The sequence below is a fragment of the Lolium perenne genome, chromosome 7 (assembly GCF_019359855.2).
Source record: "Lolium perenne isolate Kyuss_39 chromosome 7, Kyuss_2.0, whole genome shotgun sequence".
NCBI classification, from domain to species: domain Eukaryota; kingdom Viridiplantae; phylum Streptophyta; class Magnoliopsida; order Poales; family Poaceae; genus Lolium; species Lolium perenne.
In genome coordinates, this window is record NC_067250.2 from 86,457,534 (window position 1) to 86,480,487 (window position 22,954).

General features: G+C 42.9%; 1 protein-coding gene across 1 annotated transcript; it reads left to right on the forward strand.

Moving 5' to 3' along the window:
* Positions 1-15,874: 15,874 nt before the first annotated feature.
* Positions 15,875-16,908, forward strand: LOC127312863 (cytosolic sulfotransferase 8-like). Its single transcript, XM_051343409.2, has one exon. The coding sequence runs from the start codon at positions 15,875-15,877 to the stop codon at positions 16,874-16,876; it is 1,002 nt and encodes a 333-aa protein (XP_051199369.1). The 3' UTR covers positions 16,877-16,908.
* The last annotated feature ends 6,046 nt before the right edge of the window (positions 16,909-22,954 follow it).

A 22,954-nucleotide genomic window follows, 5' to 3' on the forward strand; every position in this document is an offset into this window, starting at 1 on the left:
GCACACACTGTCAACATTACATCATGGAGGAGGAATAGACTACTTTAATAACATCACTAGAGTGGCTCATAGATTAATAGTGATACAAAGCTCATGATCACATAAAATCACATGGGAGAGAGAGATGAACCACATAGCTACCGATAGAGCCCTCAGCCTCGGGGGAGAACTACTCCCTCCTCATCATGGGAGATAGCAACGGCGATGAAGATGGCGGTGGTGTCGATGGAGATGACTCCGGGGGCAATTCCCCGTCCCGGCGGCGTGCCGGAACAGAGACTTCTGTCCCCGAAACGGAGTTTCGTGATGGCGGTGGCGTCCGTGGAGTCTTTCTGGAGTTTCATCAATTGGTATCGCGTTTTTAGGTCGAAAGGGCTTATATAGGCGAAGAGGCGGCGCAGGAGGGGCACCAGTGCGCCCTCCCCACCTGGCGGCGCAGCCAGGCCTGGGCCCGCGCCCAGGTGTGGTGTGGTGGCCCCCTGGCCCGCCTCCGACTCTCCTTCGGTGTTCTGGAGCCTTCCGGGAAAAATAAGATATTAGGTCTTCATTTCGTCGAATTCCGAGAATATTTCCCGAACAGCCTTTCTGGAACCAAAAACAGCCGAAAACAGGAACTGGCACTTCGGCATCTTGTTAATAGGTTAGTTCCGGAAAATGCATGAAATCATTATAAAGTGTGAGCAAAACATGTAGGTATTGTCATAAAACTAGCATGGAAAATCAGAAATTATAGATACGTTGGAGACGTATCAATCATCTAACTCAACATTCATAAAAGTTTCACTAAAGGTACCATCTTCTTTATCATTTGATATTTTAGGACTCAGTGAACTACCATTTTCATTATAAAGTTCATCATCTTCGAATTCAGATACCGTATGTTCATCACACATAGACTAAGATAAATCAGGTGTACCTTGTGTATCCTTGTCAATATCCAACAAATCTTCTTCATTCCTAGTTGACATAATATATAATGGTGAGCTTGTTTGAGAAATACATTTATTTTTAATAGCATGAGTAGTAGCATCATTATTCGAAAATGTGGTCCAGAAGGAAAATTCGTACCTCTCCTTGTAGTTGAAGGCACAATGACCTTCTTAGCAGGTTCCTTATCCTTTCCCATGATGAGAAATAAATAAGTGCATCAATTAAATGATAACAAGTTGTCTTACCAATAAAGCTACGCTCCCGGCAACGGCGCCATAAAATGTCTCGATGCCCACAAGTATAGGGGATCGCTGAGATCTTCGATGGGAAGTATTACCCAAATTTATAGTTCAACTCAAGGGGAACACAAGAATACCAATAAGACTTTAGCAATTGAGACATCACTCTCAACCATACCTGTATATCAGTAAACTCACAAATCAAGTGGTGATTTTATAGCAATTGATTCAAAGCAGTAAAAGTAGACAGTAAATAAAATCAGTAGATTTCCAATTTTCACCAGAAGTAACATCATGTAACTTTCAGTGGCTAAAATCGTAGGCATGTGGCAGCAATGGGGTAATGTATGGACGATATTAATCATATAATGTAATCCAACTAACATAGAATTCATCTCTAATTCAGTTGTGTGTAGGTGTGTGATCAAATATAGTCATGCATACTAACTAAGAGAATTTGCATAACATCGTTTATCCTGCTTGCCCATTTTACCCGGGCAAACTTGGTACTACAAGTAATTAAGGTCTACCCTCTCGAATAGACCGGAACAAAGCATTAATATTCATGACCACACATAATCCTGGAACTATCTCATATTCCTCTTGTTTTTTTCCTATCTATCACCTTAGGGATTCGAAAGGGTCAATAGAATAACAAGTAATACACCTTGAAAATAGATACCAACCCCATATATATGATAAAGAAATGTAGGTTCAATATTGTAATCATGTCACTCGGGCCCTAGTAACAATCATTAAACACAGCAAAGGTGTACCAACACTCATACAAGAATATCTTCAAGAAAAACACCTCAATCCTCAATACATATGGATGATTACATGATCAATCTCATCCAAAATCCATCCACGTCTTAATCCTACAGAGAACTACTCACTCATGGTGATGGAGAGAGTGAGTCCATGATGGTTGGTGATGATGTCGGTGGCGGTGATGATGAAGAAGCCCTCGAAATTCCTCTCTCCGGGGTGGAGACCAGGATCAATCTGGACCCCGAAACGAAGATCGTGGTCTCAGCGGCGCTCAGTTTCACGAAACATCGCCCCCTAGGGGGTAGGTTTTTCGGGTATATAAGGCACCACATGAAGGGGGAGGCGAGACGGTGACCGAGGGCCAAACGGGCCCTAGTTGCACGCCCTAAGAAGTTGGGCGCGCCACCTAGCTCTGTTTAGGCCTCGTGGCTCCCCTCTCGTGATCCAAAGCTCCAAGCCCTCTTTTTTCATGAAAAACTCTCCTGATATTTTTTCCCGATTTTGTTTCCTGCGAAAACTGACAAAAGCGAGACTTTACTAACAACAACATCAGATATAGCAGTTTTTATCCAAGTATGGTGAGATTCTGGAGCAAATCTTCGAGCAAAGCTCCTGGAAAATTAGATACACTTGAGATGTATCAGCATCACTTCCTAACATAGAGATGATGCAACACATTTCTCTTACACTCCACAAGAAAGGAAAAACTCCATGCAATCTTGTATTAAGAATTAACAGAGCATAGACATAAATACTTTGACAAGATGTTTGAATATCAAATATGCTACCTTGATCCCTAGTGAGATAACAAAGGAAAATGAAAAACCACAATAGATTATGAATTTATTGTCACTATTAATTCACTACAACCATGCTATTCCATCTAACACACACATCTCCCCACACATGTTATTGCATACAAGTTGGATCAGAAGTAATACTTAAGAACGGGGTACATAATATGCATCCATCACTACATCTTACACAAAGTAAAGTCAAATCTTATAGCACAATATCATAGAATAAAGATCCACCACATAAGAAATACATATATGACCATAATCATGTTGGGCAATGATGACCCACAAGTATAGGGGATCGCAACAGTCTTCGAGGGAAGTAAAACCCAATTTATTGATTCGACACAAGGGGAGACAAAGAACACTTGGAAGCCTTAACAGCGGAGTTGTCAATTCAGCTGCACCTGGAAACAGACTTGCTCGCAAGAGTTTATCAGTAGTAACAGTTTTATAGCAGTAGCAGTAGTGAAATAACAGCAAGAGTAATTGAGAGACAGCAGTAGTGATTTTAGTAAACAGCGGGATTAAAATACTGTAGGCACGGGGACGGATGACGGGCGTTGCATGGATGAGAGAAACTCATGTAACAATCATAGCAGGGCATTTGCAGATAATAATAAAACGGTGTCCAAGTACAAAGCAATCAATAGGCATGTGTTCCATATATAGTCGTGCGTGCTCGCAATGAGAAACTTGCACAACATCTTTTGTCCTACCAGCCGGTGGCAGCCGGGCCTCAAGGGAAACTACTGGATATTAAGGTACTCCTTTTAATAGAGTACCGGAGCAAAGCATTAACACTCCGTGAACACATGTGATCCTCACATCGCTACCATTCCCTCCGGTTGTCCCGATTTCTGTCACTTCGGGGCCATCGGTTCCGGACAGCGACATGTGTATACAACTTGCAGGTAAGATCAATAAACAATGAATATCATGATGAAACAATAACATGTTCAGATCTGAGATCATGGTACTCGGGCCCTAGTGACAAGCATTAAGCATAACAAGTTGCAACAATATCATCAAAGTACCAATTACGGACACTAGGCACTATGCCCTAACAATCTTATGCTATTACATGACCAATCTCATCCAATCCCTACCATCCCCTTCGGCCTACAGCGGGGGAATTACTCACACATGGATGGGGAAACATGGCTGGTTGATGTAGAGGCGTTGGCGGTGATGGCGGCGATGATCTCCTCCAATTCCCCGTCCCGGCGGAGTGCCAGAACGGAGACTTCTGGCTCCCGCGACGGAGTTTCGCGATGTGGCGGCGTTCTGGAGGGTTTCTGGCGACTTCGACTTCTCCCCGTGCGTTTTTAGGTCGAGCCCGATAAATAGTCCGAAGGAGGGCGTCGGAGGCCGGCCGAGGGGGCCACACCATAGGGCCGCGCGGGCCCCCCCTAGGCCGCGCCGCCTTATGGTGTGGGGCCCTCGGGCCTCCACCTTAATTGTCCTTCTGGCTCCGTCATGATTCTGGGAAAATAGGGCCTTCTGCATAAATTCCGAGGATTTTCCCGAAAGTTGGATTTCTGCACAAAAACGAGACACCAGAACAGTTCTGCTGAAAACAGCGTTAGTCCGTGTTAGTTGTATCCAAAATACACAAATTAGAGGCAAAACAATAGCAAAAGTGTTCGGGAAAGTAGATACGTTTTGGACGTATCAACTCCCCCCAAGCTTAGCTTATTGCTTGTCCTCAAGCAATTCAGTTAACAACTGAGCGATAAAAGGACTTTCACGAACACATTTGCTCATATGATGTATATATTCTCATGCTATGGCTAATACTTAAGCAGTTCATAATGAGATACATGCAAATAAGATCATCTAATAGCTATGTCAATCATGGAGAGGTACCAACAATTAATAATAAGCATCATGAATCATGAATGTAAGCAGGATTGCAATGTTCATAAGAGAGTATGATAAAGTGGTATCTCGCTTGCCTGTATTTGATTGGCAAAACATAAATGCCCGGGCACCTCTGGAGTTCATAGAAAGACTAGAAGTAGTGATTGTCAAAAGATAAATGCATCAAAGTTATACCACAATCAATCATATTTTGAGACAAGCATATTATACTAAGAATGACAGTTGTGCTCTCAAGATAGTGCTCAAAGAAATAATGGAGACACAACATAAAAGTAAAAGATTGACCCTTCGCAGAGGGAAGCAGGGATTAACATGCGCTAGAGCTTTTCATTTTTATAAAGACAGGAGTAAAATTATTTTGAGAGGTGTTTGTTGTTGTCAACGAATGGTAATGGGTACACTAACTACCTCGCCAACCGGACTTTCAAGAGCGGCTCCCATGAATTATTGCATATTTATTTGGCACTCCTTCCAACCTTTCTTACACAAACCATGGCTAACCGAATCCTCGGGTGCCTGCCAACAATCTCATACCATGAAGGAGTGCCTTTTTATTTTAGTTTTATTATGATGATGACACTCCCCCAACCTTTGCTTACACAAGCCATGGCTAACCGAATCCTTCGGGTGCCGTCCAACAATCACAAACCATGGAGGAGTGTCTATTTAAGTTAATTAATTTGGGACTGGGAATCCCATTGCCAGCTCTTTTTGCAAAATTATTGGATAAGCGGATGTGCCACTAGTCCATATGAGAGTCCGTCAAAAGTAAATGACAAGGTTGAAAGCTAAACACCACATACTTCCTCATGAGCTATGAAACATAAACACAAATTGAGAAGCACTTTGAAGGTTTTAAAGGTAGCGCATGAGAATTTACTTGGAATGGTTTGAAATGCCATGCATAGGTATTTATGGTGGACACTCTGGAATAACTTGGTTTTCATGTGTTTGGAAGCACGAGCAGCGTTCCCGCTCAGTACAAGTGAAGGCTAGCAATAGACTAGGGAGCGACAAATCAAGAGAGCAGTAACTGTCATAATCATGCTTGCGGCAAAATAAATTAACGGAGGCATAAAAGTGATACAAGAACTCTGAAGCAATATAGATCATCGAGGCTTAATTGACTTTGGTTCAGCCATATGCATGCGTGAGCATGTGCCAAGTCGATATAAATGAATTATTCAGAGGAGGATACCACAATGCCATACTTACTTATGAATAAAACAATGCAAGCAAACATCCATGACATGCTACTCATATTAATAGATTGGAGCTAAACATGAGAGATCATAAACTACTAGACTTTCTCAAATAACATATACCTCACATGAACCAACTAAGCATGCTCACATGGATGAGTATATGTACAAAAATGAAAACAAATAGAGTTCATACCAGCCTCTCACCACAATCCAATTGTCGTGGATCGTCATTATTGCCTTTTCACTTGTGTAGCTTGGATAATATGAAATGAAAACCACGCTCCAGCCACCGAAAACCATTGAACTCATAATGAACTTTACAAACCAAAGAAGAACAGCAAATATTTTTGGTATTTTCGATTTTGAGAACAAGAACAAGAGGAAACAAACAAACAAAGCAAAATCTTTTTGGGTTTTCTTATAGCAAACTGGCAATAGCAAATAAAGCGAAACAAATGCAAGAAACCAAAGCAAACAAATGGTGAAGAGAAATAACAGAAATATTTTTGGTCTTTTTGTGTTTTGGGAAAGAAACAAAGCAAAAGCAAGAAATAGCAAACTAAAAGAAACACAGAAAAGCGAGATCGCAGAAATCTGCCAAAACCTGACAGCAGTACAGAAATCGATTTTTAAAAAAATCTTACGTTGCTCAGCTCGAAAAGTGTTCAACTAATGAAAGTTAGATAACAACCTGGGGAACCTGCACAAAAATTGGCAGCTCAAAATAACGCTCTGGCTGTGCGCACGAATTTTTCTAGTAACAGTCCAGAATCTGTTTTCAGGCAGCACTTCCCCAAATATCATCTCCCTCTCATTAGAAAACCACTCAAACGAACAAAACAAATATGTACAAGTATCCAGCAATCATAATATGCAAAGAATGAGTGATGCCGGTATACCTCCCCCCAAGCTTAGGCTTTTGGCCTAAGTGGAGTTCAACCCCAACGAGGGTCGCTGTTTCTCGCCGGTGGATAATTCATGGAGTAGTCATAGTAAAGTTCCTGTGCAGAAGAAAAGCGTGGAGGCTCCACATGTCCACCATGTTGATGCGAGGAACTTGCTGCATCGGATGATGAGTCGAGGTGCTCCTCAACCTCCGTGTCGTCTCTTGCATGTTGGCCTCCTCTCTCTATGTGTGCATCCAGTGCACCTTCTGTGACCGACCAATCTCCCCTGGAATCAAGGTTAGACAGAACAGACGCAGGCAATCTTACTAATTTCTCAGTTTTCTTAGTTATTCTCCAGACTTTCTTATAAAATGTCATCTTGTAAAACAGGTTACCCAAGTTGGAGGAATCAGAAACAAATTCATGTTTAATCATAGAGGCTATGTCAAGTTTTTCTATGGGGAATGGAATATCAAAATGATGAGGTTCTACATTATGAAAAGTTAGTAAACAAGAGGCGATGAGACCTCCACAAATTCCACCTTTCTCACGGTTAGTAGCAAGTCTATAAGCTATCAATGCCCCCAAATTATAAGTCTTACTACCTTGAAGTGCCGCAGCTAGAAAAGCTAAATCCGGGATAGAAAGTTTACCACCAATCTTTTTAGCAAGAACGCATTTAGTAATAAAATAGGCAAAGTAGCGGATAGCCGGGAGCTGAATGCTAGTGATTTTACCATTCTCCTCTGAGAAACTCCTTCCATAGCAAATCATCTTGAAGAGGTCTAAGAGTTCTTGCGGCGATCCCCTTATCTTCTCGCATGATCCCCATTGCGGTACTCTAATTGCTGCACAAAATGCACTAAATGGCAAGTTGACAGCTTTATTGTAAATTTTATACTGGACCGTGGGGTTAGATCGCGACCAATTGAACTTAAAGTCCTGCACAAAAGACATAGTTAATTTTGCATATTGTCTTGGCTCTCCTTCAACAAAGTCACTCAGCCCTGCACGAGAAATTAGACGTTGAACATCTTCAAATATTCCCGCGCTTCTCATGAAATCCGCGCACGGGTAGTAAGAGGGGTATACTCCCTCTTCACGATTGACTCTCATAACTTGTTGGACTTCCAATTCTTGTTGGTTCAATTGATATCTATTCCACTCCATTTTCTGAAATTTTCAACAAACAATATAAAAATTTGATTTGGTGACATATAATCGAGGGAAACTACCATAAGAACTTGCTAGAGTACTAATCATGCATCAAAACTAGTTTCTACCACTTAGAACAAGAATGCAAGCTCACTAAACATGTTACCTACAGTAGCAAAATATTCAAGATATACTCAACCAAACAAAATTCTACTTGGATGGGTGGAGGAGTCACATACCAAGGAGCAAATGTGCCAAATTTCAGCAAGAAATCTGGGCTGAGCAAAGAGATCGAGAAATCTGGAGCTCTTGAGCAAAAACGCGAGTGAGAGGAACCTGGTACGAGTTTTTTCGGGAGAGAGAAGGTGCTGGGAGAAAGAGATGGCAAAGTGGGGCAAGGAGGGGCCCACACCACAGGGTGGCGCGCCCCCCTCCTTGGCCGTGCCGGCCTGTGGTGTGGCACCCTCTGGTGCCCCACAGGTCATCCTCTGGTGCTCCCAGGTGCCTCGTCGAAAAATAGGACCAACGGTATAATTTTTATGAATTTTTGAAAACTTTGAAAAATGCACATTTCTGGGTATTTAATTTATTATTACTGGCCAGGAAATTTTTTGAAATCCCCAATTAACTAAGGAACTTTGCAAATTAAAAGTGCTATAGCAACTAGAGCAAGTGGAGGAAGAAAGATATGTTGTTTACCTCCTCTATGCATATAAAAAGTATTTGTTAACAAGGTTGATCAAGTCTTGCCACCAAATAAATTTTACATAGCATAAGAAGAAATAAACCTCAAATCAATCATGTTACCTTGAATTGTATTGATATGGATCCAATCACGAGAGTTTGATATTCTTCTTTAGGCTCATATATAGGACAATCAATAGTTCCCACTTTGATAGTTCTCACATTAGAAATAGTATTGACTCCACATACTTTATCAATCTTCTTGGGGAAATAGACGGTATGCTCTTTATCATCAACATTGAAAGTAACCTTTCCTTTATTGCAATCAATAACAGCCCCTGCGGTGTTAAGAAAAGGTCTCCCAAGAATAATAGACATATTATCATCTTCAGGCATTTCCAATACAACAAAATCAGTTAATATCAAGCAGTTAGTAGCAACTTGAACAGGAACATTCTCACATATACCAACAGGAATAGCAGTAGATTTATCAGCCATTTGCAAAGATATATCAGTAGGTATCAACTTATCTAAGTAAAGTCTCTTATAAAGAGAAAAAGGCATAACACTAACACCGGCTCCCAAGTCACATAGAGCAGTTTTAACATAATTATTCTTAATAGAACAAGGAATAGTAGGTATACCTGGGTCGGCCAACTTCTTTGGTACTTTGCCATTGAAAGAGTAATTAGCAAGCATAGTGGAAATTTCCTCATTGGGGATTTTCCTTTTGTTAGTAACAATATCTTTCATATACTTTGAATAAGGAGGCAATTTAATAGCATCAGTCAAAGGAATTTGCAAGAATAAAGGTTTCATCCAATCGCAAAATTTATTATAGTGTTCTTCTTCCTTTGATTTTAGTTTCTTAGCAGGAAAAGGCATTTGCTTTTGCACCCAAGGTTCTTTTTCATTACCATGTTTCTCAGCAATAAAATCTTCTTTAGTGTACTTTTTATTTTTAGCATGCTTTTCAGGTTCTTCTTCAACCTCTTCTTTATCAGGAGCATCATTCTTATCATTATCTCTATCATGTTCATTACCACTTTCAGTTTCAGCATCAGAAATAGAAATACTATTAGGATCATTAGCAGGCTCAAAGGATTCTACAACATTTTTATGTTTCTTCTTCTTTTTCTTCTTAGAAGGAGCACTAGGTTCAATGTGTTGAGAATCTTGTTCAATTCTTTTGGGATGCCCTTCAGGATATAGAGGATCCTGGGTAGAGACACCACCTCTAGTTGTTACTTCATAAGCATGTTTCTCTTTAGAATTATTCCCTAACAAGTCATTTTGCACTTTAGTGAGTTCATCAATTTGTGTTTGAATCATATGAAAATGTTTAACAAGCATCTTAACATCATTGGAGGTTCTCTCTACAATATCATGCAATTCACTAATAGCTCGAGAATTTTCCATTAAATGATTCTCTACTCTCATATTAAAATTTTCTTGCTTAACAATATAATTATCAAACTCATCTAAGCATTGTGCAGGAGGTTTTGAATACGGAATATCTTCCCTAGTAAAGCGTTGAAGGGAGTTTACCTCAATCATGGATGAAGGGGAAATTATCTCACATATATCTTCTATGGGAGGAAGATTCTTCACATCTTCAGATTTAATACCTTTCTCCTTGAGAGACTTCTTGGCTTCCCTCATATCTTCATCATTCAGTTTAATTAAACCCCTCTTCTTCAATATTGGCGTTGGAGTTGGTTCAGGCGTAGTCCAATCATCATGATTCCGGCCTATTTTAGCCAATAATTCTTCAGCGTCGTCTGGAGTTCTTTTCCTGAAAACACAACCAGCACAACTATCCAGGTATGCCCTAGACTCAATGGTTAGTCCACTATAAAATATATCAAGTAAATCATGCTTTTCCAAATCATGGTCAGGCTGAGCTCTAATAAGAGAGCAAAATCTCGCCCAAGCCTCAGGCAATTTCTCTCCATCTTCCTGGTTAAAATTATAAATTCTCTGCAAAGCTATATGTTGAGCACTAGCAGGAAAGTATTTGCGGAAGAAAACATCAAGCAGTTCTTTTGGACTTTTAATAGAATTAGGTGGCAAACTATTATACCAAGTTTTAGCGTCATCCTTTAATGAGAATGGAAAGATTTTAGCAACAAAGTAAGTACGCATCTTGACATCATCAGAAAACAAGCTACTTAGAGTAGATAACTCAATCATGTGTTCAACAGCACTTTCTTTTTCAGTACCACAAAAGGGTGTTTTCTCAACAATAGCTATATGAGATAAATCAAGAGAAAAATCATAATCTTTATCCTTAATGTTTATAGGAGATGTGGCAAATTTAGGATCAGGAGACAGTTTATATCTAACAGCATGTTCTGCAAGTAACTTTTTAATTTTTCTTGCATCAGTAGTAGCATTGCATTTTTCAATAAAATCATCATTAAGCTCCACATAATCTTCATCAGGATCATCACTAAAATAATCAAGTTCAGGTGAATTAACAGGTGTAGTAGCATTAGGAGTTTCAGTATTTTCAATTTGTCTAGACCTAGCAATTGTAGCATCTAGAAAAGATCCCAATGAACCACTATCATCAAGCACAGCAGAAATATTGTCAATATTATGAGATTTTTCAGATTCAGCAGAAGTACCCGCATTTGAAGCATGCAGCGGTGAAACAAGTTTATCAATCACAGATGGTGAATCAAGTGTAGCGGAGGTACTCAGAATTGTACCTTTTCTTGTAGTGGATGGTAATATGGCGATCTTAGTATCGCGAGGTTTACCCATGATGGAGAATTTGCAGCGAACAATATTAATCCAAGTGAACTTCCAAATAAAGCTATGGTCCCCGGCAACGGCGCCAGAAAATAGTCTTGATGACCCACAAGTATAGGGGATCGCAACAGTCTTCGAGGGAAGTAAAACCCAATTTATTGATTCGACACAAGGGGAGACAAAGAACACTTGGAAGCCTTAACAGCGGAGTTGTCAATTCAGCTGCACCTGGAAACAGACTTGCTCGCAAGAGTTTATCAGTAGTAACAGTTTATAGCGATAGCGATAGTGAAATAACAGCAGCAGAGTAACAGAGACAGCAGTAGTGATTTTAGTAAACAACAGGATTAAAATACTGTAGGCACGGGGACGGATGATGGGCGTTGCATGGATGAGAGAAACTCATGTAACAATCATAGCAGGGCATTTGCAGATAATAATAAAACGGTGTCCAAGTACAAAGCAATCAATAGGCATGTGTTCCATATATAGTCGTGCGTGCTCGCAATGAGAAACTTGCACAACATCTTTTGTCCTACCAGCCGGTGGCAGCCGGGCCTCAAGGGAAACTACTGGATATTAAGGTACTCCTTTTAATAGAGTACCGGAGCAAAGCATTAACACTCCGTGAACACATGTGATCCTCACATCGCTACCATTCCCTCCGGTTGTCCCGATTTCTGTCACTTTGGGGCCATCGGTTCCGGACAGCGACATGTGTATACAACTTGCAGGTAAGATCAATAAACAATGAATATCATGATGAAACAATAACATGTTCAGATCTGAGATCATGGCACTCGGGCCCTAGTGACAAGCATTAAGCATAACAAGTTGCAACAATATCATCAAAGTACCAATTACGGACACTAGGCACTATGCCCTAACAATCTTATGCTATTACATGACCAATCTCATCCAATCCCTACCATCCCCTTCGGCCTACAGTGGGGGAATTACTCACACATGGATGGGGAAAACATGGCTGGTTGATGTAGAGGCGTTGGCGGTGATGGCGGCGATGATCTCCTCCAATTCCCCGTCCCGGCGGAGTGCCAGAACGGAGACTTCTGGCTCCCGCGATGGAGTTTCGCGATGTGGCGGCGTTCTGGAGGGTTTCTGGCGACTTCGACTTCTCCCCGTGCGTTTTTAGGTCGAGCCCGATAAATAGTCCGAAGGAGGGCGTCGGAGGCCGGCCGAGGGGGCCACACCATAGGGCCGCGCGGGCCCCCCCTAGGCCGCGCCGCCTTATGGTGTGGGGCCCTCGGGCCTCCACCTTAATTGTCCTTCTGGCTCCGTCAGTATTCTGGGAAAATAGGGCCTTCTGCATAAATTCCGAGGATTTTCCCGAAAGTTGGATTTCTGCATAAAAACGAGACACCAGAACAGTTCTGCTAAAAACAGCGTTAGTCCGTGTTAGTTGTATCCAAAATACACAAATTAGAGGCAAAACAATAGCAAAAGTGTTCGGGAAAGTAGATACGTTTTGGACGTATCAGGCAACTCATATGGTACTAAGATCTATGATGCACATGGGAGAAATAGATCAATTTACTGCCACAAACCCGTAGTCCAGAGGTGTACTACTCCCCCTTGATCATGGTGTTGATTAGGAATACGTTGGACAAGGTGGAGATCTCTCTAGTGGCAGCTCCGGCAGAGTTTCCCCCTCCAATCTTCGCTGTTGCATCCTCTGTTTTCGTGTTTATGTGTTTCTGTGGCGCACTCTTCTAGAGAACCCTCGGGGGTCATATATATAGGGGTTTTAGGTCTAAAGAAGTCGGTTCACCAAAGAATCAATCGAATCAGACGATTGATGGTGAAAAGAGGGTTGGTGGCGGGCGCTACCTCATCTATTTGGGCCTCAGGCCCCTCCAGGTCATGTCCAAAAGTCCATGTTGCTTCCCTGATGTAAAAATGACGTCCTAGAAATCATATAATTTGACTTCGAATAGGTCTCTGAAAGTGAAAAATACACAAAACAGGGGTTTCCTGTTCTGCAGAGTTATAACCCAAATAAAGGAGATCATTGGTAAATCCCCGCAAATCAATATAAACATGGAAATAACATCATATATGCATCAGAGATACCAATCGGTACTAAAGCGGTTGCGAAATGTTGCGGCTTGTGCGAAAGTCTTTAGTCCCAGACTCCCGGTTGGTCTCCTCAACTGGTACTAGAAGTCTACCTTTAGTCTTGGTTGGTGTTCTTTAGTCCCAGACTCCCGGTTGGTCTCCTCAACTGGTTCTAGAAGTCTACCTTTAGTCTTGGTTGGTGTACCAATGGGAACTAAAGACTTTTTTTTTTCTAAACACCCCCTCCCTCCCTTGGATCGCCTTATTTTAGCTTTGTAAAATACAAAAGAAAAATAATATAGAGTTGAAAACTAAAAATCCTTTCAGATATAGGTAGGTTAGGTGATCTAGTAAAAATAACAAACCTGAATTTCGACTTATTTTGCAAAAAAAAATGTATTTTTGGTAAGATGGCAATAATTTTTGCATATGAACTCGGAGAAATTTTTTAATATATGAAAATCTATCTACATAAAAAAGTTACATCTGAATTAAGAGACTTTCGATCATTTAGCGACTTTTTAGATTTTCAAACTGCCAAAGATAAATATAAAATAATCAAAATTTGGGTTTGCTAAAAAATATAAATTGTTTTAATTATTATTTATTTATTCAATTATTATTACTTCATTATTTTATTCAAATATTTATTTGTGTTCAAACAATAAAGAAGTGTGACATCGTAACCATAGAGGTTAATATGATTGATATGATACAAATATCAATAAGGTGTGTTGATGTACTTGCAAGATTCTTTGAAAAGAAATAAAAAATTAAGCGTACTTGCTGGTGTAGTTTGATGATGGGTGACTGATTGGGAAGTTTAACAGTAAGTACTTTAACTAGAGATTAAGTGTAGTTACAGACTAAATTGTTCGAATAACTTAAATACTAGAAAATTTCAAAAAAAATTGAAAACAATTGAATAAAGGTCGTGCAGAGGAAAATAGAAAAAAATATATGTGGATGCCTTTAGTCCCGATTGGTGTGTGTGTGTTACCCAACCTGGACTAAAAATCCTCTAGCCAAGCGTTCCACCACCACCACGTGGGGGCCAACCAACTGAGACTAAAGGATGGCATTTACTTCCGGATGGACAACCGATATAAAAGCCCTCACAAACCGGGAGTAAAGACCATTTTTCTACTAGTGGCCGACATGCACATATCGGCAGCTTGTGAGCCGACGGGCACTTTGGTGAGCCAACATGGCGGGCCCTATGACGGGCTATCGGCTCACAGCCTACCGGCCGGTGCGTGTCGGCCCACATGCTCTGCCGACTAGACCCTATTTTTGAAAAAATTCTCCAAATATGTATTATTTCTAATTTTTTAATAAAAAATCATGTCATTTCTTAGAAAAATCGCTTGTGTCATAATTGTGGAATTATAAAGCATAAACTGGACTTTACTTTAATTTCTTGTGCTGGCCATCGACCGTGCAGCGTAGGCCTATATGTAGGAAACACAATTATATCGTGATTAATTATCTTAACCGAGAGCTACTGCTCAATCACACCAAATAAGCAGTGATCTTGGAGTTGAAATGATTTGGCTTAGGGCGGTACAACCGCTAGCCCATGGGAATTGGTGTTTTCTTGTTGCCCTCGGTATTCTTTTTTTTTGGAGCAACTAGTTGTCAATCGATCCAAAATTAGCTTAGTTTTTGTTTAGTTAATTGCAACCTATTTTCACTTCTCGGCTACACGAATCACTAGGGGAATTAATGAAATTAAATGATTAGCGATACTATTTCTCAACTACAACCTAGTTGTAACCGGAAAAAAAAAACTCACTTGAACCATGGTGTAAATCCAACGACCTAGAATCGACCGAGCTCTGAACTATTCTTGGTCAACAGGAAACTAGCAAAACCCTTTTTTTTTTGGGCTTCATCAGTATATTAGTTTAACTTGAGGTGACGTATAGATTTTTCAGTCGACTCAGAACTAATTTTATCCTCAGTTAGATGACACCAAATCTAAGTTGCAATTCATGTTGCAACTCATAACTAGTATAGATTACGAATCAAATCTAACGGTCTAGATAATTTTTCTCAGTATCAACTTCACTTGCAACCGCAAAAAACTTAGTTGCAACTCCACTAAAAAACCCAGGTACAATCCAACTTGCAACTCATATGCACGAATCACGATGTAATCAAACGGTGTAAACTTAACTGGGCACGAATTTAGTTCTAGGCTTCTAGCAAATCCCTAGCAAGAAAATTACAAAAGATCTTTAGCCTCAGTGCTGGATCCGCCTGTGATTACACTATCTTTGGGAAGATGACCTGTGATTAGCTGATTGCATTTGGTATCACTTAAACAGCTCAGTTAGGTGCAGCAATGACGACCAGACCGACACGTCACTGGAGTACACACATTAGCGACGGTGCACTTGTTGCAAAAAAAGGAAGGAATTAATTTGATTGCATCAGTAACCACCTGGCCTCACCTGACACGCACACGCCCATATATACCCAGCAAAATGACTCCTGCTCTCGATCACTCTGCCATGGCCGAGAGCAACCATGACGCCGCAGAGGAAGGGGACAGCCAGCTCCTGTCCACGCTCCCGACGAGGCAAGGAATGTGGAAGCCATTCTTCCTCTACCGCGGCTGCTGGCTCACGCCCCGCTCCGTGACTAGCGTTGCGCTCGTGCAGTCCCAGTTCACGCCGCGCCCCGACGACGTCTTCCTCGCCACGTACCCCAAGTGCGGCACCACCTGGCTCAAGGCGCTCGCCTTCGCCGTCGCCAACCGCACCGTCCACCCCATCGTCTCCGGCTCCGGCGCCCACCCGCTGCTCACCACCCACCCGCAGGATCTCGTACCGTTCCTCGAGCTGCCCCACCGCGACGTCCACCCGGTCTCCGACCTCGACGCGCTCCCGTCCCCGAGGCTCCTCTCCACCCACATGTCGCTGTCGCTGCTGCCTCCGGGCGTGTCCGCCCTCGGCTGTCGCGTCGTGTACCTGTGCCGGGAGCCCAAGGACGTGTTCGTGTCCACCTGGCACTACATGAACAAGGTGGGCGAGGGCTTCCACATCGACATGGGCGCGTCCTTCGAGCTCTTCTGCGAGGGGATGACCCTGTGCGGCCCTCTCTGGGAGCACTACCTCGGGTACTGGAACCAGAGCGTGGCGGAGCCCGACAGGGTGCTCTTCCTCAAGTACGACGAGATGATGGCCGACACCAGCAAGCACGTCAGGATGCTCGCCAAGTTCCTCCGCGTGCCGTTCACCGACGAGGAGGTGAGCGGTGGGGCAGTGGAGGAGATCGTGAGCCTGTGTAGCTTCGAGACGCTGAAGAGCCTGCCGGTGAACTCGTCCGGAGTGTCCGATCGGATCGGTGGGATGCCGATGGAGAACTCTTCCTACTTCAGGACAGGGAAGGTGGGTGACTGGAGGACACACTTGACTGAGGAGATGGCGAAGAAGGTGGACTGCATCGTTGAGGAAAAGCTGAGAGGTTCTGGTCTCACCTTCTGATGTGTGATTGAATCTATCAACACGATGGCATATGCCGGAGAGCTCACGTCGATTGCATGCATCCTCGCAAGAACATGTATCCGTGTGTTCCAGTTTGATGATGCAACGTATTCTTAATAAGAGGTGTTTTACGGTACAGGGCTATTCTCTCCGCTGTGTCCTACTGATACCTGCTCTGGCGGGCGCTGCAAGGTCGCCTGGGCTAGGGTCTGCCGCCCATGCGATCTTGGTGGCCTGGGTGTCCTCGATCTTGAGCGTTTCAGCCGCGCGCTTCGCCTCCGCTGGTTGTGGTTCCAGCACACCCAGTCTGAGAGGCCCTGGGTTGGCCTCCCGGTCCCCTGCAACGATTCGGACCGCCAGTTGTTTTCCATGGCTACCTCTGTGGACATTGGGGAGGTGCCACAGCTAGTTTCTGGCACGATTCCTGGCTCTTCGGGGCATCCCCTAGGTCCTTGGCCCCAGCCCTCTACGGCCTCTCGCGTCGCAAACATCGCTGCGTGCGAGATGCCCTGCGTAATGGGACCTGGGTGCAGGACCTGCACGCGCGGGTCTCCCCGCCTCTTTTGGAGTCTTTCGTGGCTCTTCGAGCGTTGCTGGAGCTGGTGCAGCTCTCCCCGGGGACGCGAGACAAGTTCACTTGGCGCTTCTCCAGCGACGGTGTCTACTCGGGCTCCTCCGCTTACCGTCTCCAGTTTGCAGGCGCGGTGGAGTCACCCCTTGTCCAGCTCATTTGGAAGCCCTGGGCTACCCCTAGGTGTCGGCTCTTCGCTTGGTTGCTCGCTCAGAATCGGTTGATGACGGCTGATAGACTTCTGGCGCGGCAATGGACAAATGACTACTTCTGCCCGGTTTGCATGCGCAACCTCGAGACCACAGCACATTTGTTCGTCGAGTGCCCCCTTTCGCGCACGATTTGGGAGAGGGTTGCCACGCTTGCGGCGGCGCCAACCCTGAACCCTGCCACCTGGGACGTGCACCACAGGGTCGTCGACTGGATGGGCGGCCTGGCCACGGGGCTACCAAACGCCGAAGTATCTCGGGTGCGGTCCTGGGCTATGCTTGTCCTCTGGCATATTTGGCTTGAGCGCAATGCCCGTACCTTCCGGGCGTCTACCTCGACGCTGGAGTCCCTGATCGCCAAGATTGCTGACGAGGCCGCGGCTTGGGACCGCGCTGGCGCGAAGATCTCCTCACCTCGCGAGTAGTCGCCTAGTTTTTCTCAGCAGTGGCTTGGCATCCACCTGCTTGATCGTGTTGTTGATGCCGTCGCTTGTCGTTGTATTCGGAACCCTCTTCTATTAATATATCGAGCAGCTCACCTGCCGAATTCTCAAAAACAAAAGACGCAAACTGAAAAGGATGGTGAGTGCTGAAAGAATGATCACACATTCACACCAAATACCCTCCCGTATCTTTTCAGGTGCGCCAGCCGTTGCTCGGCCGATCCGCGCCCGGAGATCGGTCGCACCTAGCGTCATTTGATTTGTTTTTTTAAGGATACGTCATTTGATTTGTCACATCGTACGATTGGGAATCGATCTTTGCTAGTACGATGTGTTAGGTTGAAGGTGCCGTCGCTTTTCGCACCGCTGCCCTACATGCGGTGTGTCACGTCACCTTATTCAGTGCTGCCTTTGCATGTCGTCTCCCACTGTTTGAGTAATTGGATCATGAGCAGGAGCTCTACGATGTGGCTATTTGCGCTGACGTACTGCTCTGATTTTCCTTCCTCGATAATCTAATTGCTATACACACAAGCAATAAAGCTACACCTAAAAGGATGATATCTGCGTTTGCAGCCATGCACATAAAAATAGAAAAATAAAATAAAACCAATAATATAATAAAACACTTAAACTTGTACAAATTGTCACAATGTTAGTTTTTTTACAAGGGAAAATATACATTTGCAACAAATTATCGCGATATTATTTTAGAAGAAACTGTAAAATGCCAAATAGTCCTGCAACATTTCGTAACAATAATACAGAAAAATGATATACATAATTATTCACAACATTTTTTCATAAATATGTTACCTCCCTACAAAATGGCTTCACAACATTAATACAATGCAACAAAAATGGTTACGCAATAATTTTCAAAAGATGTTGCCAAAACTCTGCAAATAAAAGATTCATAATAACATTTTCAAAAGGAATATGGCAAAAAATATTATGTGTTTGCAACATTTTTGGAAGCATGAAAGCAACGTCGAAAATCTGAGGAAAAAAACACAACTTGTAGCAAACTCCTAGAGAAATCTTTCAACACCTCGCTTTTATAACAAAACGTATACATCTTTGTTACAATTTTAAATCACTAATGCAATATTTGAATTTAAAATTAAGTACAACTTGTAGCAAATACCCAAAAAAGACATTGCAACATCTCATGTATGCTTTCACAATAGAAATCATACGAGTTTCTTACATTTTAAAAACACTTACGCTGTGTTTGGATGCATAGAAACTAGGCATGAAATTGGAATTTGAGTCAATTCCGCAAATTCTGTCGTTTGGACTGCGCTCTGAATTGATATACGGAAAGACAACTCAATTCCGAGCCCCCCAACCTCCCGTGCAAACAGAGCGCACAACTTTCCGAGCACTCACCCTCGGAAAGGCTCGGAAACGTGCTCCGCTCGACCGCTCCCTGCGTGCCCGCCTCCTTCCCGTCTCCCTCCCCACGTTCGCCCCGCTCCGCTACCCTCTGGCCTCCCTCACGTCCTCCCCGCATCCCTCCGCCGGCGCGTGCCCCCGCCACCACGTTCCCCCGCCTCCCTCCCATCTCCCTCCTCCCGCCCGCTGCCGACTCGCCGCCGCCGCATGCCCGTGTGTCTGCCGCTGCTTCCCTCCGGCTTGGACTCCCACCGTCGCTTCCCCTCGCCGGCTCGGACTCCCGCCGCCGCATGCCCCTGCACACGCCACTTTCCCCTGCCGCCGCATGCCCCTACGTACACCGCTCCAGCGCCCGCTCCGGCAGCTCCCGTCGCCGGCGCCTTTCTCTCCTACGCGCCCCTTGTCCGGCCCTTCTCTGGCCATTCTAGCAGGCTTCTCCTGCGAGCCCGCCGGAAGATTCTCCTGGAAGCCCCGTCGTGCCCTGCTCCGGCCGTTCTAGCAGCTCCCTTCCAGAGTCAATAGGAATACATGTTTTATTTTTATGTTTAAAATTTTCCAGATTCAACAAAATATCAAATTCCATACTTTGTACATCCAAACAAGATTTGGAATTGGTTACACCATTTGATTCCAATACCAAATTCCAAACACATCCAAACAATAGAATTGAATTAGAAGCCAGTTCATTTCCATCTCAGATTTGGAATCTTAGTCCAATTCAATTCCATACCAACTTTCTATGCATCCAAACACAGCGTACATAATAGGAAAAACCAAGAAAAGCACAACTTATAGTAAATGCCAAGATAAAATTGCCACATCTCCGGTATGCTTTCGCAACAAAACACACACACACGTTTGTTATAATTTTATGGACATTTGCAACATCAAGTAATTCAGAAAAAACTAGTTATACCATCGTCCATTGTAGCCCAATCCCACCTATTCGACACCGTCAGCCATGATTCCAACTCGATAGAGCCTATTCGATCAAGGCTACCTGAGCCCATTTCAACTACTTCGTCGTCTCCCCACCGTGATAGTCGTGGTTGTCTTAGGAATCTGACGGCGTTGCGGTTTTCTCTCGGGAGCTCCATCTTCAAGTAGAATTGCGTCGTCTTGGTTAGACTGGCCCCGACATGCCCCTATAACGGTGTGGCGAATAAGAAAACACCACGGCAAGCGATCATACATGCAGTCTTTAGCGCCGTAAAATAGAAAAATATAATTGTGGCACTCTCCATGCTCGTCTCGCTTAGATACGTGACAACATAAAAATAGCTAGCTATACGTGTAATAGCCTTGCACGCCACATCATCTTGCAAGTGGGTACGTATGCTAGAACACATGGAAGGAGCATATATAGTTACAAAAAAGAGTATGCGATGCAACAAAAGCCGGTCCATGCACGTGAGGAAACACGCGGCTGAAGAGACAGAGCGACGAAAAGCAGTGCACGTGGGGAAAAGGAAGTTAGCTAGGCGCAAGCGGAGAAAAGGCAGCGAGATGCCGTCACGCAAGGTGACCGATGTTTGCCCCAAATCGGTCGGCCGATTCGAATAATTTTCCATCTTTTTAACTGCCAAATTTGCCCTTCAGTGAAAAGTTACTACTCCCGTGGAACACTAATACTACCTTCGATTCAAGGAATAAGGCGTTCTTGTTTTACGTGCTTTTTATTTGACCAAGAATTATTTCAAATACGTAAAGATTGTTCGTATGAAATTATCATCATTAGAAAGTACTTTTCAATACGAATCTAACGATACTAATTACATATAATATAATCAAGATTTTGTTACTCAATTTTTATGATCAAAGTTTGTCTTGGAATACGCGGGCGCCTTATTCCTTGGGATGGAGGTAGTATTGATTAATATGGGCCACATGATCTCCCGGCTGGACGGTCCACATATCTTGGTCCCTACATAAAATGGCTCCTTAAAAAAAGTCCATTGTAGCATTATGATTTTCACTATGGTGTATGCATGGAAATTAGACGGTTGAAGTATTATACTATTTTGTAATCTCTCCGCTCCAAAAGAGTTAAAGTTTTAGTTTGTCGTAACTTGTAAGTCAAATATCTCTCTTGGTTTGACCATATTTTAAGAATTTCTTATATCTACAAGACCGAATCTATATGATACGAGAATATAACTTATGTCTGATGTTTATAGATTTGTATATGAACTTGATCAAAGTTGAAGTATTTTGACTTACGAGAAGACTACAAATTAATTTAAAACTGAGGGGGTAGATCACAATTCTTGTTTTCATAATAATGCCATTACAACTGTCACAAGATCTCCAGACTACAACTCCATATGCTACAAGCCTGCAACTACACATGCAGAACGAAAGTGGAAACCACATCACCGTCCTCGGCTACATCCCTTGGGGCATACTGCGCGAGCTTTGTTTATTTGTCGAAGGGTGAGTTCTCCAAATACATTAAGTTCGTAGACTCGTGGTGAAAATACATGCTAGATTCAAATAAAACTTTTGATCCAAATTAATTAACTAAATTTTACCTAGATACGAATATATCAAGACTTATTTGTTAATTAGATACAACTGTATCTTGAGAAAGTTGAGTAAATTAATATGAAACGGAGGTAGTATGCATGTAATTGGGCCATAGGTAGCACGGTAATGGAGCGTTGCTAGCGGTAATATTGAATCTACCTTCATCAGTCTTTAGGCTTTGGGGTATTGAACTGCACGCGTGTGCCACGAGTACCAATATTCAAGAGCTAAAGTATGTACCCACAAAATTTGCTGACGCTCACGCCAAGGACAGTTACCAAACTGATGAGCATGACAAGACAACCGCTACGTACTGCCGCCGTACGTGGCGTTTGCGCAGAAGGTGCTCCTTTGTTTCTCTTCGAAACAATCTGGTCTATGCAGCAGCAGCAGCAGCTTAGCACAATCCGTTCGCGCACTGCTTTCATCACGTTGGCGAAGGGTAAATCCTATTTATCGTCTCCTAGTGGGACGGTACACCCCGCTGGCTAGTGGCTAACGGACGATATGGGGCGCAGCCCACTAGCGTCAGTTGCTTCCGGCTTTGGAAACATACGCTACTCCTTTCGTATATAAAATATAAAAGAATGTCTCAATTTTATATAATTTTTGATGTATCCAGATATTAAAATAGATCTAGATAATTCAAATTTTGATGAAGTTAAGACATCTTTTATAGACGGAGGGAGTAGAAGATCTCAGGTGTGGTTTTCCATTTCTCTTTCTGTTTATTTGGCTGAGTTGGATTTTTTCTGGTTTTGTTTCTTTTTTTTTGTTTTCCTAATATTTTCTTTTCTTTTATGTTTCTTCTTTTGATTGAGTTTTTTGAAAATGTTAATTTATTTGAACATTTTTTATTTTTTATTTTGAACAATTTTCAATTTCCTTTTTAAAAAATTGAACAAATTTTAAATTTGTTTTTTTTAAATGG

What these genes read in the sequence shown, in the direction of transcription:
- LOC127312863 (XM_051343409.2), top strand. Translation starts at nt 15,875, where the DNA reads ATGACTCCTGCTCTCGATCACTCTGCCATGGCCGAGAGCAACCATGAC.